Here is a 15,607-nt window from a genome sequence, read left to right as displayed (position 1 = left end):
ACCTTAATCAACTTCTTCAACTCTGCCAGAAATGTGGCACCAGCTCCTTCATCAGTATACACAGCTTCTCCAGTAATTTTTATATTTTTCAATCGAAACCTATTCCTGAATCTGTGTAACCATCCCCTGCAGTAAATGGCTTTGCTGTTACTCGTTTCCACCGATCCCTTGCTGAAGTTTTTGTTTAGGCTCAGTGCTTTCTGGCACAACATGTTGCCATCCATTAAAGCCCATTTTCAGTTCATGTCTTCTGCCCACAAATTTAAAGCCTTTTCCATCTTAACAAAGCACTTACCCTGTATTGTGGTTGTAACTTTTATATGCGTAGTTTGAGGTGTGACAGCAAAACTAGCATGAATTTCTTTTTCCTTTTTCACAATTTCACAGATAAAAGATTCTTTCTTATCTTAGGTCTTAGCAACCTCAGCATACAATTTATTTTTCCTGATTAAGTTGAGAACCTTTACATTTTCACTTAAAGGAAGCAGTTTTGGGCTTCTCTTTAACATATCCACATTGCCAGCACGACTACTCTCGTGCTTTGGGGTCATTGAACAACATAAGGGTTACTTGAAAACAAGCACTGTGATTCAATGACACTTGATCATATAACCACCAAGAAGGCTACTGTTACCCAAGCTCCATCTCACGACAGAATGGGCAAACGTGAGATTTCATCACACAATCAGAACAGCCCACAATTTAAAACACCAATTTTTTATTTCTGGAATTTTCCGTTTAATATTTTTGGTACTCTGGGGACCTTGGGTAACTGAAATCATGGAAAGCAAACCAGTGGTTAAGGGGGCACTACTGTACTGACTTGTTTGACAATGCCCATTTTGCAATTGTTTAGTTTTATTTTCCTACTTGAGTTAGAAAAAGTACTTCAAATTTTATTGTTTTATTTTCCTAGTAAACAAGAGAAATGCTTCAAATTTTAGAAAAAGAAATGTTTATCATGGAGGAACTTTACAGGATCACATCTTTTATCAGTGAAACCATCAATCCACATTACATCTGTTTGAATATTTTATTAGCTTTTGAATTTAAAATAAATCTGAGGATGATGTCACAATTATATACTAAGAATAGACAAAAAGACTGAGTCCTTCCCACATAACATACATGTCAAAATTCGACTTAAATTTGTAGACACAAGCTGTTAGAAAATTTTCTAAATAATTGAAGTTCTATTTTTCCAAATCCACACAAAGCTTGTTCTTAAAAGAAATCTCTCATCTCTCATTCAAAAGTCACTTGTGCTCTCTACCATTATCCTAATCATATATTATTTCACTTAAAGCTTCTCTGATCTGTATCAGATGTTGTTAAACACTGAAACCTTCCCCATTCAACTCTTATGCCCCATTCAAAATGAGGAAAACTGCAGCTGGGGTATATGGTTACTGGTGGAAATAGCTGCTTTGAGTCTCATATCTTAGTGTCTGAACAAATCTGTGCCCTCATCAATGGTCTAAATGAGAGCTGTCCAATAGAACTTTCTGTAATATGAAACTAGTTTTTCTCTACTGTTTCATAAGATAGGTATAAGCCACATATGGCTACTGAGCACTTGAAAGGTGACTGTTGTGACTAAAGGACTAACTTTTAAATTGTATTTACTATTTTAAAAGACTACTTTTTTAGACCAATTTTAGGTTCACAGCAAACCTGAGAGGAAGGTCTCAGATTTCCCATATGCTCCCTGCCCCCATATATGTGCAGCCTCCCCATTGTGATATCCCCCACCATAGTGGTACCTTGCTACAATCGATGAACCTACATTGACACGTCATAATCACTGGAGTCCATATTTACATTAGGGCTCACACTCGCTGTGCCCTCTTTCGTGTGGGTAAATGTATAATGACACACGTCCACCATAAAGAGTATTTTCACTGCCCTACAAAGCTTCTGTGCTGCACCTAGAGCCCTTCCTCACCAATCCCTGGAGGTCATTGACCTTTTTACTGTCTACATAGTTTTGCCTTTTCCATAATGTCATGTAGTTGGAATTATAGAGTACGTAGGCGTTTCAAATTGGCTTCTTTCAATTAGTCATATACACTTAACATTCCTCCATGTCTTTTCATGACTTGATAGCTCATTTTGTTTTAGAGCTGTGTAATTTCACTACTGGATGTACCACAGTTTATTATCCATTGACTTACCGAAGGAAATCTTAGTTGCTTCTGCGTTTTGTCAATTATGAATAAAGATGCTGTAAAATCCATGTGCAGGTTTTTGTCTACGTAAGTTTCAACTCCTTTGGGTAAATACCAAGGAGTAAGTTTGCTAGATTGCATGGTAACAGTATGTTTAGTTCTATAAGACAGTGCCAAACTGTCTTCCACAGTGGCTGTATCATTTTGCATTCCCACCAGCAACAAATAAGAATTCCTGTTGTCAGCATTTGGTGTTGTCAATGTACCAGATTTTGGCCATTCTGATAGGTGTGCAGTGGTATCTCCCTGTTTCAATTTGCATTTATTTGATAACATATGATGTGAAACATTTTTTCAAATGCTGTTTTGCCATGTCTATTTTCTTTGGTAAGTTATCTGTTAATTGGTCCATTATTTAATTGGGTTGTCTGTTTTCTGGTTGTTCAGTTTTAAGTCTTCTTTAGATATTTTGGATAACAGCACTTTATCAGATGTGTCATTTGCAAATATTTTCTCCCAGTCTGTGGCTTGTCTTCTGTTCTCTTGATATTTACTGTTGCAAAGCAGTTTTTAATTTTAGGGAAATCCAGCTTATCAATTATTTCATGTGTTGTGCTTTTGGTGTTATATCTATAAAGTCATCTGAATTTTCACCTGTTATCTTCTAAGAGTTTTGGAGTTTTGTTTTACATTTAAGTGTGTGATCCATGCTCAGTTAATTTTAATAAAAGGTGTAAGGTTTCTGTCTAGATTCACCCTTTTGCACATGAATATCCAATTGTTTCAGTACCATTTGTTGAAAAGACTATCTTTACTCCATTGTATTGCTTTTGTTTCTTTGTCAAAGATTAGTTGACTATATTTATGTGAGTCTATTTCTGGGCTATCTATTATGTTCCATTGATCTATTTGTCTATTTTTCACCAATAGCACACTGTCTTGATTACATAGGTTTACAGTAAGTCTTAAAGTCAGACAATATCATTCCTCCAACTTTGTTCCTCTTTTACAATATGATGTTGGCTATTCTGGATCTTTTGCCACTCCACATACACTTCAGAATCAGTTTATTAATGTCCACAAAATAACTTGCTGATTTTATTGGGATTGCATTGAATCTATGGATCAATTTGAGAAGAACTGACATCTTGACAGTATTGAGTCTGCCCATCCATGAACATGGAATACCCTCCATTTATTTAGTTCTTTGATCTTTCATCAGAGTTTGTAGTTTTCCTCATAATGATCTTGTACATATTTGATTTATACCTAAGCGTTTCATTTTGGGGGTTGCTAACGTAAATGGCATTGTGCTTTCAATTTTAAATTCTACTTACTCATTGCTGTTAAATTTCATTTAATTTTAATTCAATTTAAATAGCTTCATCTGGCTAGTGGCTACCATTTTACACAGCAAAAGTCTATTCTACAGAAAATAAAATAATGAATTATTCCTTTTTTAGAAATTATTCCCTTTTAAGACATAAATGTAAATGTTGTTACTATACAACATGTAATGCTGCACCAAAACATTTATACTGGCTTATTTATTTAACATTTATAGAATATAGCAGGCAATATGTACTAGTTGTTTTATTATATCTAAGGAGCATTTAGGGGCACATTTAGGACGCAGGCTATTGAGAGATGTACTAGCAGTAAAACTTAAATGTAATTTTGCTTGCTATTAGAGACATCTAAATAAAGAATTGTGGGGACAAATTATATAGAATAACTGTACGAGTTTTAAAACGTTTCATTGAAGTTTTATTTAAGCAGGGACTTCATGGAAGAATTAAGTTACAAAATAAATGGGGGCAGGGTGAAGTGAAAAAGAGAACAGACATCCCCAAAATGATATGGAGTCCTGAAAGGGCTTGGTGTGTCTAGGACTCAGCAAGCTATTCCACAGGTGGTGTGCAGTAGCAGAGGATGCTGCTGGCAAGGAGACTGCCACCTGATCATGAGTCTTACATGGTAAGAAATTTGAATGCCAGGTTGTCACATACTAGTACATTATATTTGTAACGGCATAATTTGTATTCTTTATGTTAAATACATTTTTTTAAAAAAATCTGCTGCTTCATTAGAGTTCTAAGTTGTTTCTGGCAAGATCATGTCTGCCTTATCTACCACTGTACTCCATGGCATCTGATAGAGAATCAGAAAGTATGTTATAAGAATATTTTTGCTTGTTCTGAAGTCTGACACCCTTTGGAACCACACCATCTACTCTCTTTCACGTTACCCCTTTGACTTGACTTCTGGTGTTCCACCTCTTGGTTGGAAATCACATTGTCAGACAGTGTGGCTGTGTGGTGGCAGTATTTAGTGCCAGGTTTTATGACTGTGCTCTCTGTATTTTAAACAAAGCTGGGGACTTTACTAGAGAAGTACATTTGTGGCACTTGATTTGAGTCACCCAGAATAAAATACTGAGATAGGAAAGGACCTGAAATAAGCCCCCTTCACCAACTCTACAGGGCATGTGGTTAAAAGGAATTTTTAAGTGAAAAGTGAGGTATAAAAGTAAAAGAAAACAAGAAAGGTACTCCGGAGTAAATGTCTACGTTTTATTGATTTCAATGTAGGGGAAAACAAAATAAACATTCCCATTGATGCTTCTATTTCTTCTGTAGCCATAGGCACTTACTACCTTATGTTTGTATTTCTTCACTATTTGATGGGGGCTAATCATCCCCTTAAGAGAAACAGGAAAGGGTCTAGATACACGGAAGCAAACCTTAACCTTTATGGTAACCAAATTATTCATCTTTGTGCTAAATAAATAAATAAATCAAAGAACCAAGAAAACAAAGTAATTACCTTCAGCTGTGTCCCTTACTTGTCTCCTAAAAAGTGTCTGCTCTGAGCCCACGTAAAAACTTGATTCCCTATGCAAAGAGGACTGATCTACTTACCATTCCAGAGTAGAGGGGACGCTAATTGCAGGCACAGGCACATCTCTTCCACCCCTGCCCCCCAAAACAAATGGAGGACAGAAGAAAAAGAAAAGTGGTTAATTTGATTATCACTGCGCGGAAACATTAGGGATCATGCAAACACACATTAAAGTAATACTTTACTAACTTGGCCGGTCCTGCAACCCACCCGCAGCCTTGCCGAGATCTGAGGACTTCCGTCCCAGCAAGCTACGCCCGACTCGCGCTGCAGGCTCGTACCGCAGTGGACACACCTCCCTCACGGGGTGGGTGGAGCTACGGCTCTTCTGCCCGCCCCCGCCGGCGCGGGACTCGCGCGTTCCGTACATGCGTCAGGGGCGGAGTCTCTTGTCCCTCCGCGCGGCCTGTTTCGCGCAGGCTCCAGCCGCCTTAGGGTTGACGTGTCCGCTGTTCCTCCGCGGCTTGGCGAGTAGGCGGTGATGGCGGATGCCTGGGAAGAAATCAGGCGGTTGGCGGCTGACTTCCAACGGGCGCAGTTCGCCGAGGCCACGCAGAGGTGCTCGACCCCCCTCTCCATTGTGGCGTCCAAAATAGCCCCCGGGCGGCCACTCCAACATCTGAGGCCTCAGGTCCCTGGCTCTGGGCCCCTGATCCCGGACCTTCCCAACCTCTGTCACCATTCCCGCCTCACCCCTCCTCCTGGAGCCTGGATTGCGGTTCCGAGTATAGTTCTTGGCCTGGAACCCCGAAACCTACTGTGATCCAGAACCCCCGATCCAAACCCCAGCCAGGTGCTCGCGTGCCCCACCCCCACGATGGCCTAGGCCGGTGACTTCCGAGCTGTCATAGTGTCCCTCTGATCCTTACCCGTCATCAAGTCACTGTGGCATCATTGCCTTTTATACACTTCCCGACCTAAAACGAGCTTGAAAGGCGAGGCTAACATCAAAATACAGTACTTTGCAGATACTGTGTTGACTCTTAAAACATTTTGCCTTTTTGACCATCATAACAGATGTGCTAGGCCAGACCCATGGTCCCATCTGTCATGTTTAGGGACTCCCGGACACTGACATTTCCTACAAAGCCCTTAAGTTTGGAGGGATGTGTCCAGAGCACCCTGCTTTTTAACAGAACACATATACAATGCTAACAGAATCCTTGTTTCTCTCTTGTCTATTTCTTGCTTTTGGTGTTTTTGTTCCTTCTAGGGCTGAAGACCTTAATCACTTGATGCTGTATTTTGAAGCACAGAGCAAACTAGGGCACATACAGTACTTAAGTGCTTGGGTAACTAACAGTTGCAGTTACAGTTTTCCTAATCCAGATCTCCTGCCTGCAGATCAATTGTATGAAAGTAGGGCAGGGTTTTTTCCTACCTAAATTATATGTCCTCACTTTTCTATTCAGATTTGAAGATTAGAAGCAGGACTAGAAGAAAAAGCAAACTTGAAATCCATAATTGAATAATTTGTACCAGTTCAGTACATGATTTAAATGCATGTGAACCTGCTTACTCCCAAGTTTTTTAATTTTTTTAACTTATTGAACTAGTATTGTTATACTAATGAAAGATACGGATTTTGTATTATAGAACCTATGACTTTACCCAAACTTTTTTTTAAAAGCCCGTCTTCAAACATTCTGTTAATTTTATTGAGCACTAAATGTATCAATTGCATTTTTAAAACTTTTTTTGTTTCCCTCAGGTTGTCAGAGCGGAACTGCATCGAGATTGTGACTAAATTGATTGCTCAGAAACAGCTAGAAGTTGTTCACACACTTGATGGGAAAGAATATGTTACTCCAGCCCAAATTAGTAAAGAAATGAGAGATGAACTACATGTCCGAGGTGGTAAGTCCTTAGTTTTTTTTTTCTCTTTTGGTTCTTGGGAAGGGAAAAAAAACCTTAAAACCATAAGAGTAAATTATTCCGAGGTTATAGGATGCCTGTCTTAATTGTCAATATAACAGCCTTAATATTTTTAACAGGTTCAGTTAAACATGAGCATATAATTTAAATGAAGTCAAATATTGTCACTTTACAAAAAAGCATTATGATTTGTAGTTATGTGTCTGTATGTGAATAATCGATTGTTTCTTTGCACAGTGCATGAATTTATTGCATGACTCAAGGAGGGTTATCAGGTGGTAATTATGAAGGGGGAACAGATTTTAAAGGATTACAGATTGTTAAACCCAAAGCTGTACTACCATGTCGCTCCGCCTTTATTTTTAACTTAACTTTAAGGATTTGCAAATTAGGAAATAATTCAATATGGTGCTACATGTATTATATGGTAGGAAATGCTATTATAAGCACACGCGACGTTTTTGTTTTTGTTTTTCTTTTAAAAATTTGAACAAACTACAGGGCAAATTTGAACACTATTTTATTAAAATAGAAGCAACTACAGAAACAATTCTTCTTTAGATGTTATTAGATAAATCCTTGGTGTTTTATTTTCTTTATATTCCTGCATACTGCTATAACATATTAGCTATAATTTGGAATGCTTAACAGATTTTCTTTTGCTAATAGGTGGAAGTCTACCAATTTTAAATAGTTGAAAAAAATTCATCTGAATTTAGTTGTCAATATCTCTTTGGTCACAGTTGATAAATTGTGAAGGGAGATAAATACCCGCCATAGGTCTGGTCATCTTGTGTATCAGTTGATGTTGTAATTGTCCTGATGTGGCAAATGATACTTTCAAAATAAATTATTGCCCATGCCTTCAGCCATGAAGATTTATGTAGCTAGTGGTTCGTATTCGAAGACGTTAATTACTGTAGCTGTATAGAAGACTTCAACTGTCCATAATGTAAATCTGTTGAAATTTACAGTTTTGAGCTAGTGTGTACTTATACATAATTTAAAATAAATGAATGTTTTTTCTTAAAGGTCGAGTAAACATTGTTGATCTGCAACAGGTAAATTTTTGATTCATAAAATCTTTTCCTTTGATTGCTCAAGTTTTTGATACTATGAATTTTTTTAGTGCCTTAAGTATTCCCTAATACTGGTATTTCTCACTGATATAGTGAGTCAATTTAATAAGTCCTGATATATTGAATTGATTTAATAAGTTCTTATTTCTCTGTTGTCTTGCTTATTCTTTATTCTTTACCAAGTAAACTCATAGTTATCATTTTATTTATTTATAGCATTTATGTAAATTTGGGAGAAAAATTACTAACTACATGTTTACTTGTTTTTAGTATGTGGAAATAATAGAGAAATATTTAAAAAGTAGAAGATATTTTTAGAAAATATAAGTACACATATCAACAAAGTACACTACATACAAAAAGCTGGAGAATCTTGTGTGAAATAGTGCCCATTATATGAAAATGTAACTTCTTAACACAAACTTTCCTAGCAAGTATAACTTTTCAGAAATGAAAAATGAGCAGTAAGCCTCTGATATTTTATTTGAGGCTTTTTACAGTATTTCAAAACAATTTGAAATCAAACTAAGAGTAAGTCTTTAAGAAGATAGTTCTAGTATATAATTTTGAACTTAAGAAACAATATGAACTTATTACTAATAGAATTTGTATTTATTTTCCAGGTAATTAATGTGGATCTGACTCATATTGAAAATAGGATTGGTGACATTATTAAATCAGAAAAACATGTTCAGCTAGTGCTGGGACAACTGATAGATGAGTAAGAACAATATTTAAGAGCACTTTGTTGTGTTTCTTTTAAAAAAAAACAAAAACTAGTGTTTAAATTTAGAACAGTTGTGGTCAGTTCAATATTTTGTTTAGAACTCTTATATGGTTTTCATTGTAAGGATCATTACTTAAAAAGTAACTGCTTAATTATGTGAAATACTTGGAAATAACATAAACTCTGATTTTTTTTTCTGTTATCTAAAAGCAACACAACACATAATTTTTACAATCTTTCCTATATGATCTTAGCTCTGAAAGCAAATTTGTTCCAACAATATTAATGAAAAATGCAGAATTTCCATTGTTTAAAAGATTCCCAGAATTTATCATTTGATTAATTGTACATTCAGTTACTTTGATAAGAAAAAAAAATGTTTCTCAGAATATGAGTAATGAGTAATGTTTATCTAAACATACCCTATTCATTAATTTTGGGGCATACCTTATTGCAACAGAATTAAGCATAAAAGATAGAGGAAAATAATTTTATTAATCCTAATTATTTTGTTTTGTTTTGTTTTTACTATTAGGAACTATTTGGATCGGTTAGCAGAAGAGGTTAATGACAAATTGCAAGAAAGTGGTCAGGTAACCATATCAGAACTGTGTAAAACTTATGATCTTCCTGGAAATTTTCTGACACAGGTATGTTGTCTTTATAGTACAATGTGTCGTTTTAGAAAAATAAACAAGAATTTTAATGGGAGGGAAAAAAACTAGACTTTCTTACCATTAACTGATTTTTTGCAAGTGGTTGATTATTGCTATTGTAGCGACATATTTTGGGGATAGTTCTTATTGATTATTGGCTCTGAGGAGACTCTTTAGAAATGATTATAATCTTCCTGAACCTAGAGAGACCCTAAAAACAATTAATAGACTACGTTCTAGGCCTGCTTTGATGCAATAGCAAGAATATCATGAGTGCATAGATTTATTTAACGATTCTCATATCAGCTGTACTAGTATTATCTACAGTTCTGATTGCCCAGTTATATTTTAAGAAGTAACTGAAGATTATAATTTAGAGGGGGAGCTACTGGTATCTTGTAGGGTAAAGTTCAGAGCTGCTGCTAAATATCCTACAATGCACACGCCACCCTCCCCCACAAAGAATTTTTTACCCAAATGTCAACAGTACCAACATCTTTTGATATCACATTTTTTCCTCCTCTAAACTGTCAGTGTAGTAGGAAGAAGAACCAAGGAATCTCTCATAGTCTCTCAATTTTAGTACTTGTGTCAAATATTTTGATTTATAGTGTGATAGCAGTGCTACCTAAAAATAGAGGCTATTTTCTTATTTGTTTGTTTTCTTTTTTCCTTAAAATAGTTTGACATTTTAGGATTATAGAAGTACATTTATTACAGTGGAAAGTGCATGGACTTTGTAGTTAAACCTTGATTTGAATTGTCTATGCCACTGCTTAATTATTCAGTGTTAGAAAAATTATTTCCTCTCCTTTGTGCTTCAAGTTACATATCTGTAAAATGAGAATAGATGTGTTTTTCATAGACTTCAGTGAGGTTATGGACATGGAATACCCAGTGAAATGTCTGGCACAATGGAGGCACTCACTGATAATGGTTTAGTTTTATACTTACTGGAACGAATAAGGGAAAAGCCAAATCTCTTTTTAGATATATGTCATGTTAAGAAAATCCAGTTTACAAAAATTTACCAAACCATAATTGCATGAAGTTAATTTGTAGTACAAACAGATTTATTCACCCATTTTAAGAGAGTGATTTCTAAAATAGATCTATTTTACATAACATTTCAGGAGCCTAAGTTCTATTTTATTTTTATATTTTTTAAATAATTGTTTATTTTTCAATTACAATTGACATGCAATAGTTTATTAGTTTCAGTGTATTACATAGTGATTAGACATTTATATAACTTACTGAAGCGATCACCCTGGTAAATCTAGTGCCCACCTGACACCATAGTTATTACAATATTATTGACTGTATTCCCTATGCTATACCCTACATCCCCATGACAACTTTGTAACCACCAATTTGTACTTCTTAATCCCTTCCCCTCCTTCACTAATCCTAACCCCCATCCCATCTGGCAACCATCAAAATGTCTTCTGAATCTATGAGTTTGTTTCTGTTTTGTTTGTTCATTTATTTTGTTCTTTAGATTCCATATATAAGTGAAATCATATGACATTTGTCTTTCTCTGTCTGACTTAGTCCATTCAGCACAATACCTTCTAGGTCCATCCATGTTGTTACAGATGGCAATATTTCATTCGTTTTTATGGCTGAGTAATATTCCATTATATATATGTACCACTTCTTCATCCATTCATCCATTGATGGACACCCAGGCTGCCTCCACATCTTGTCCATTATAAATAATGCTGCAATGAACATATGGATACACATGTCCCTTCAAAGTAGCATTTTGGGTTTCTTCAGATAAATACCCAGAAATGAGATCACTTGGTCTTCTTTGTCTCTTATTATAGCCTTTGTTTTAAAGTCTATTTTGTCTGGGATAAGTATTGCCACCCCAGCGTTTTGTTTTTGTTTCCATTTTCACGAAATAACTTTTTCAATTCTTTTGCTTTCAGTTTCTGTGTGTCTATTTTAAATGAACAAATACATGTTAATCACAAAAGGTCAAAAATACATTTTTTAAATATTTTTTAAAAGTATCAGAACAGATCTAAGTGATGTTTTATAAAACCATGCTACTGATAACATTTTGGAAATGTATATGGTTTCTTAATGTTTTTCATTTCTAATTTTTCTGGCTATCACAAGCAGTATTCTAAAAGTTTGTTAAGAAGTTATTTGAAAAGGATTTTTCTATACCATAAAAAGTATCAGCTAGGCTGACTTGAGTAGATTTCACTTATTTTGGGATGTGAAACACGTACAGTCTTATTTCAGATGTTCCTGAAGCAGTCATAATGTGGCTATGGAGAAATACTCTCTTGAGGTTACTGAAAAATCAGGTTTTCTGCCAGTGTAGATCACTGGGCACAGATAACTTGTTAATATTTTCATCAAAGAAGGTAACTTTTCAGGTCTTGTTTTTCCCTAGTTTTCAAAATTTATTTATCTCCATTAGTGTTAGAAGCTGAAGAGAGAGTCTTCTTCAAGATGTACGTGTATGTCTTGGCTTTCTGAATGTTTCAAACTGCCTATATCTAGAAAAGCGGTTAATCAATCATTTTTATTTTATATTAGAAATAGCCCTTGTTAACAAGTAGCTAAGCCTTTTAACGTATCAGCTATTTGACTCATTCAGTTCTTCGGTCTACCATGAGATTATGATGTTTCCTAGATCCTAAATTTCGATTTTAGGTTATATATCTTACTTATGCTTGTTGAAATTTCTCAGTTACATGTTTAATACAACATCAGCATGCAGCATGACTCAAGTAAGACTATACAGATGTATATGTGTAATTTTGTTCTTTCAAATTAATATAAATTTGCATCTTTACCGTAGGCACTAACTCAGCGACTGGGTAGAATTATTAACGGACACATTGATCTTGATAACAGAGGAGTAATATTTACTGAAGCTTTTGTAGCTCGACATAAAGCACGCATCCGTGGACTGTTCAGTGCTATTACCCGGTAAGCATGTTTTAAAGTCTATATATTTCTCTGATCGTGGTTTGCATTTTTTTTTCCAACAGCTTTTTTTTAAAGCATAATCTCATTCAGGAGCCTAGTTTATTAAAAAATAGAAGGAGAACTTATGTGAAGCAAGAGTGGGGATTCCAGAGCCCTAGAATGTAGCGGAAATCTTCTCTAACCCACATCTTCTCCCTACTACTTTCACCACCTGCATGGCCGCCGATGCACTTCTGCAGAATACTCAGATCAGTGTATAAAATCAGCTAGGATCGTGGAAAGAGCATGCAGTCAGAAGTCTGTGGCTCATAGCTCTATTACATAGTAACCATATGACCTTGAGCACATAAGTCAGTCACCTTACTTCTTTGGGCCACAGATGGGGCTAGATTATTTTAGAACCCTTTTTACTAAATAACATTCTAGAATTCTAATTAATAACACTATTACTTTCAAAATCACTTTAACTTTTCTAAAATAAGAATTTCTGAAATGTTTTAGGCCTGTGTGACAAACTCCAGTCTGAAATTAAGAACACCTACATTCTCAATTATCTTCTCTCTCCTGTGTCATTAACTTTCTCAGTAGTTTTTGTGTCCTATCAGCATTTAAATATGTCCAAATTGCTCCCATATTCCTCTCTGAACCCTATATTCCACTACATCTCCTTTCTTGTTTGCTTCTTAAAGTTAACCTTCTCAAGAGTTGATGTCTACATTTACTGTCTTAGTTTTCTTACCTTCTATCACTTCTCAACTCACCCATCTGACATCTACCCTATAGCAATGATGTATATCATTGAATCTAGTGGGTGCTTTCTGTCTTTGTGTTACTTGACTTTGCATCAGCATTTAATTCCAGTTACATCTTCCTTCTTGAAATGTTCTCTTTCTTTTTTTTTTTTTAAATGCTACACTGTACTGGTTTCTCTTTAACTCTTTTGGCTGTACCTTCTAAGTCACTTTTTCAGGCTCTTCCACCATTCCCTAGCCTTTAAAGTTTTGTTACAGGCCATCTTCTCAGTCCTGCACTTCTCTAAGGTGATTTTTACCTTTCTTTTAAATTCCAGATTCATACTACCTACACAGCATCTCTTCTGAAATGTTTTACAAGTGCCTCAGAGTCAACATATTTAAAATAACTCACTGCCTGGGCTATTGCTCTCCCCACCTTACTTGAATTAATTCTTTCACTAGTGTTTCTATTACCAGTTATATTATTATCCTGTTTGTTTTGCCAGAAACCTGGGAGTCATCCTTTCTAACATCTTCTCTCTCTCACCTCCCTTTCAGAGCACAAAGTCTTTTGAATTCCATATTCTGAATATTTATGTAATTATAATTTCTCTAACATCTCCATTCCCACCATTTCACTGCATTTTTTTACCTGGACTGTTTTAATAGTCTCTTTCTTCTACTCGTATTACCTCCCACACATTTTTTACATGGCAGCCACAGTAATTTCTTTTTGCCATTTAACAAATCAAAACCATTTATTGAACATCTAATACATGCAAGGCACTGGTGGTACAAAAGAATGGCAGGTTAGGAGGGAGAGCTTGGAATCTAATGCAACAATTTTCTTTTTTCTTTTTTTCGTGTATTTAATAATTTCCTACTTACAGAAAAATTGAGAGAGAACCTTTGTTTTTCTTCCCCATTTGAGAGGACATTGCTGATATTATGTCCCATCACCACAAATACTTTAGTATGTATGTCCTACAAACAAGGGCATTATCTTACATAACTATAATACAAACATCAAAATCAGAAAATCAACATTGATACATTGATACTCTCTAGTCCTTGGATCCCATTCATGTTTTATCAATTGTTCCAACAATATCCTTTATAGTAAAAGGAGCACATATTGTATTTAATTGTCATGTCTCCTTAGTTACCTTGACTTTCATTATTTTGACACTTTTGAAGATCACATGCCAGTTATTTTGTAGAATGTTTGGTTTTGCTTCCCATTTTTTTCATTCTGGTATTCAGGTTACACATCTTTGGCAGGAATATCACAGAAATGAGTCTGCATTCTTGTTATCTAATCCTATCAGATGGCATACAATTTAGATTTTTTCCAGTTACTGATGATATGCATTGTAATTTCTTAATAAGGAGATACCTTATCATGCTAGGCTTCTCGTAATGATACTTGTTTTTCCTTTAAAATTAAATATTTGTGGGGAGAGCAATTTGAGATCATGTAAATTATCCTGTCTTCAAACTCTCAGTTTATTTATTTATTTAAATCACTATAGACTCATGGTTCCCCCTTTTATTCATTGGATTATAATCTATTATCATTAGTATTTAGATTTTCAAATAGACTCCGGTTCAGCTAGTGGCAGGCCCTTCAGGCTACACACACATGCATATATATATATATATATATATATATATATATATATATATATATATTCCTATATCTTTATCTACGTGTATCAAAAATCATGAATTCACGCAATACCTCTAATTCCCTTCCAATACCCTAAGTTTTGTTCTGGTTTTTTTTTTTTCCTTTTCCATATTTGTAACTCCCTTCTCTGACTCAGAAACCTAGCTTCCATAACCTTGAATATATTTACTTACTTGATTAATTCTCTTGTATATGACTGAGCTCCCATTGCTGCTATTGCTCTCTTTCCTGTGTGGATACCCTCCTTACTCCACATGGGCTCTGATAGCTTCCATCAGATCACCCTCCTAACACAAGAAACTGGTAATGGAGTTATTTCTGGGAGAGGAGCTGAGTAGCTGTAACTTTTTTGTATCCTATGACTTACTAGTCAAAAAATAAAACCTAAAAATACATTTGTCCTGTTGATAATTTTTTTGACTAATTACTGTGAGTATAGTTATCGGATACAATAAATAATATTTTTATGACTCATGGTAGCCCTGAGTTTCTTTATATAGAGATAATGTCAAACCATGAGGGCAAAACAAATTCTGAGCCTAAAAAAATGTTGGTAGGCTATGTGGCTTGCAGGTAGTTCCATTTAATGCACCATGTTTTCATATTTGCCTCTTAAAATATAAGGAACCACCCCACTTTTCTGGTCTAACTTCAGAGAAAATACCTGCATCTCTGATTTAAAAGGGTTTATATTTATTGTTATTATTGGTAGCCAGAAAGAAGAGCAGAAAATTATTAGTGAGGTATGTAGGTATACTAAATTACATTGTATTCCAAATAAAAATAAAAATTCAGCAGCTAAGTTTCATTGCACAAAATAAA

General features: G+C 35.2%; 1 protein-coding gene and 1 long non-coding RNA gene across 3 annotated transcripts in view; one reads left to right on the top strand and one right to left on the bottom strand.

Moving 5' to 3' along the window:
- Positions 1-5,439, bottom strand: part of LOC141571686 (uncharacterized) — a 250,298-nt gene extending 244,859 nt beyond the window's left edge. The window contains exons 1-2 of one of the 2 annotated variants that reach the window (XR_016020222.1): positions 5,259-5,439; positions 5,090-5,143 (exon numbers count right to left, since the gene is read on the bottom strand). This is a non-coding gene — a long non-coding RNA (uncharacterized LOC141571686). Of the gene's footprint in view, positions 1-5,089 lie in introns of both variants that reach the window. The other variant, XR_016020223.1, reaches the window with a different exon arrangement.
- Positions 5,440-5,489: 50 nt separating this feature from the next.
- The window catches only part of UFL1 (UFM1 specific ligase 1), a 37,476-nt gene continuing 27,358 nt past the window's right edge, over positions 5,490-15,607 (top strand). The window contains exons 1-6 of the mRNA XM_019743420.3: positions 5,490-5,627; positions 6,781-6,926; positions 7,977-8,005; positions 8,647-8,744; positions 9,286-9,400; positions 12,231-12,361. Of these exons, the coding sequence (XP_019598979.3) occupies positions 5,551-5,627; positions 6,781-6,926; positions 7,977-8,005; positions 8,647-8,744; positions 9,286-9,400; positions 12,231-12,361 (596 nt within the window). The 5' untranslated portion in view covers positions 5,490-5,550. The remainder of the gene's footprint in view (positions 5,628-6,780; positions 6,927-7,976; positions 8,006-8,646; positions 8,745-9,285; positions 9,401-12,230; positions 12,362-15,607) is intronic.

This window comes from Rhinolophus sinicus, chromosome 2 (assembly GCF_057876585.1).
Source record: "Rhinolophus sinicus isolate RSI-liver-muscle chromosome 2, RSI-T2T, whole genome shotgun sequence".
NCBI classification, from domain to species: Eukaryota; Metazoa; Chordata; class Mammalia; order Chiroptera; family Rhinolophidae; genus Rhinolophus; species Rhinolophus sinicus.
The sequence above is the reverse complement of the archived record's forward strand: the minus strand, read 5'-3'. Positions and strand labels throughout refer to the sequence as shown.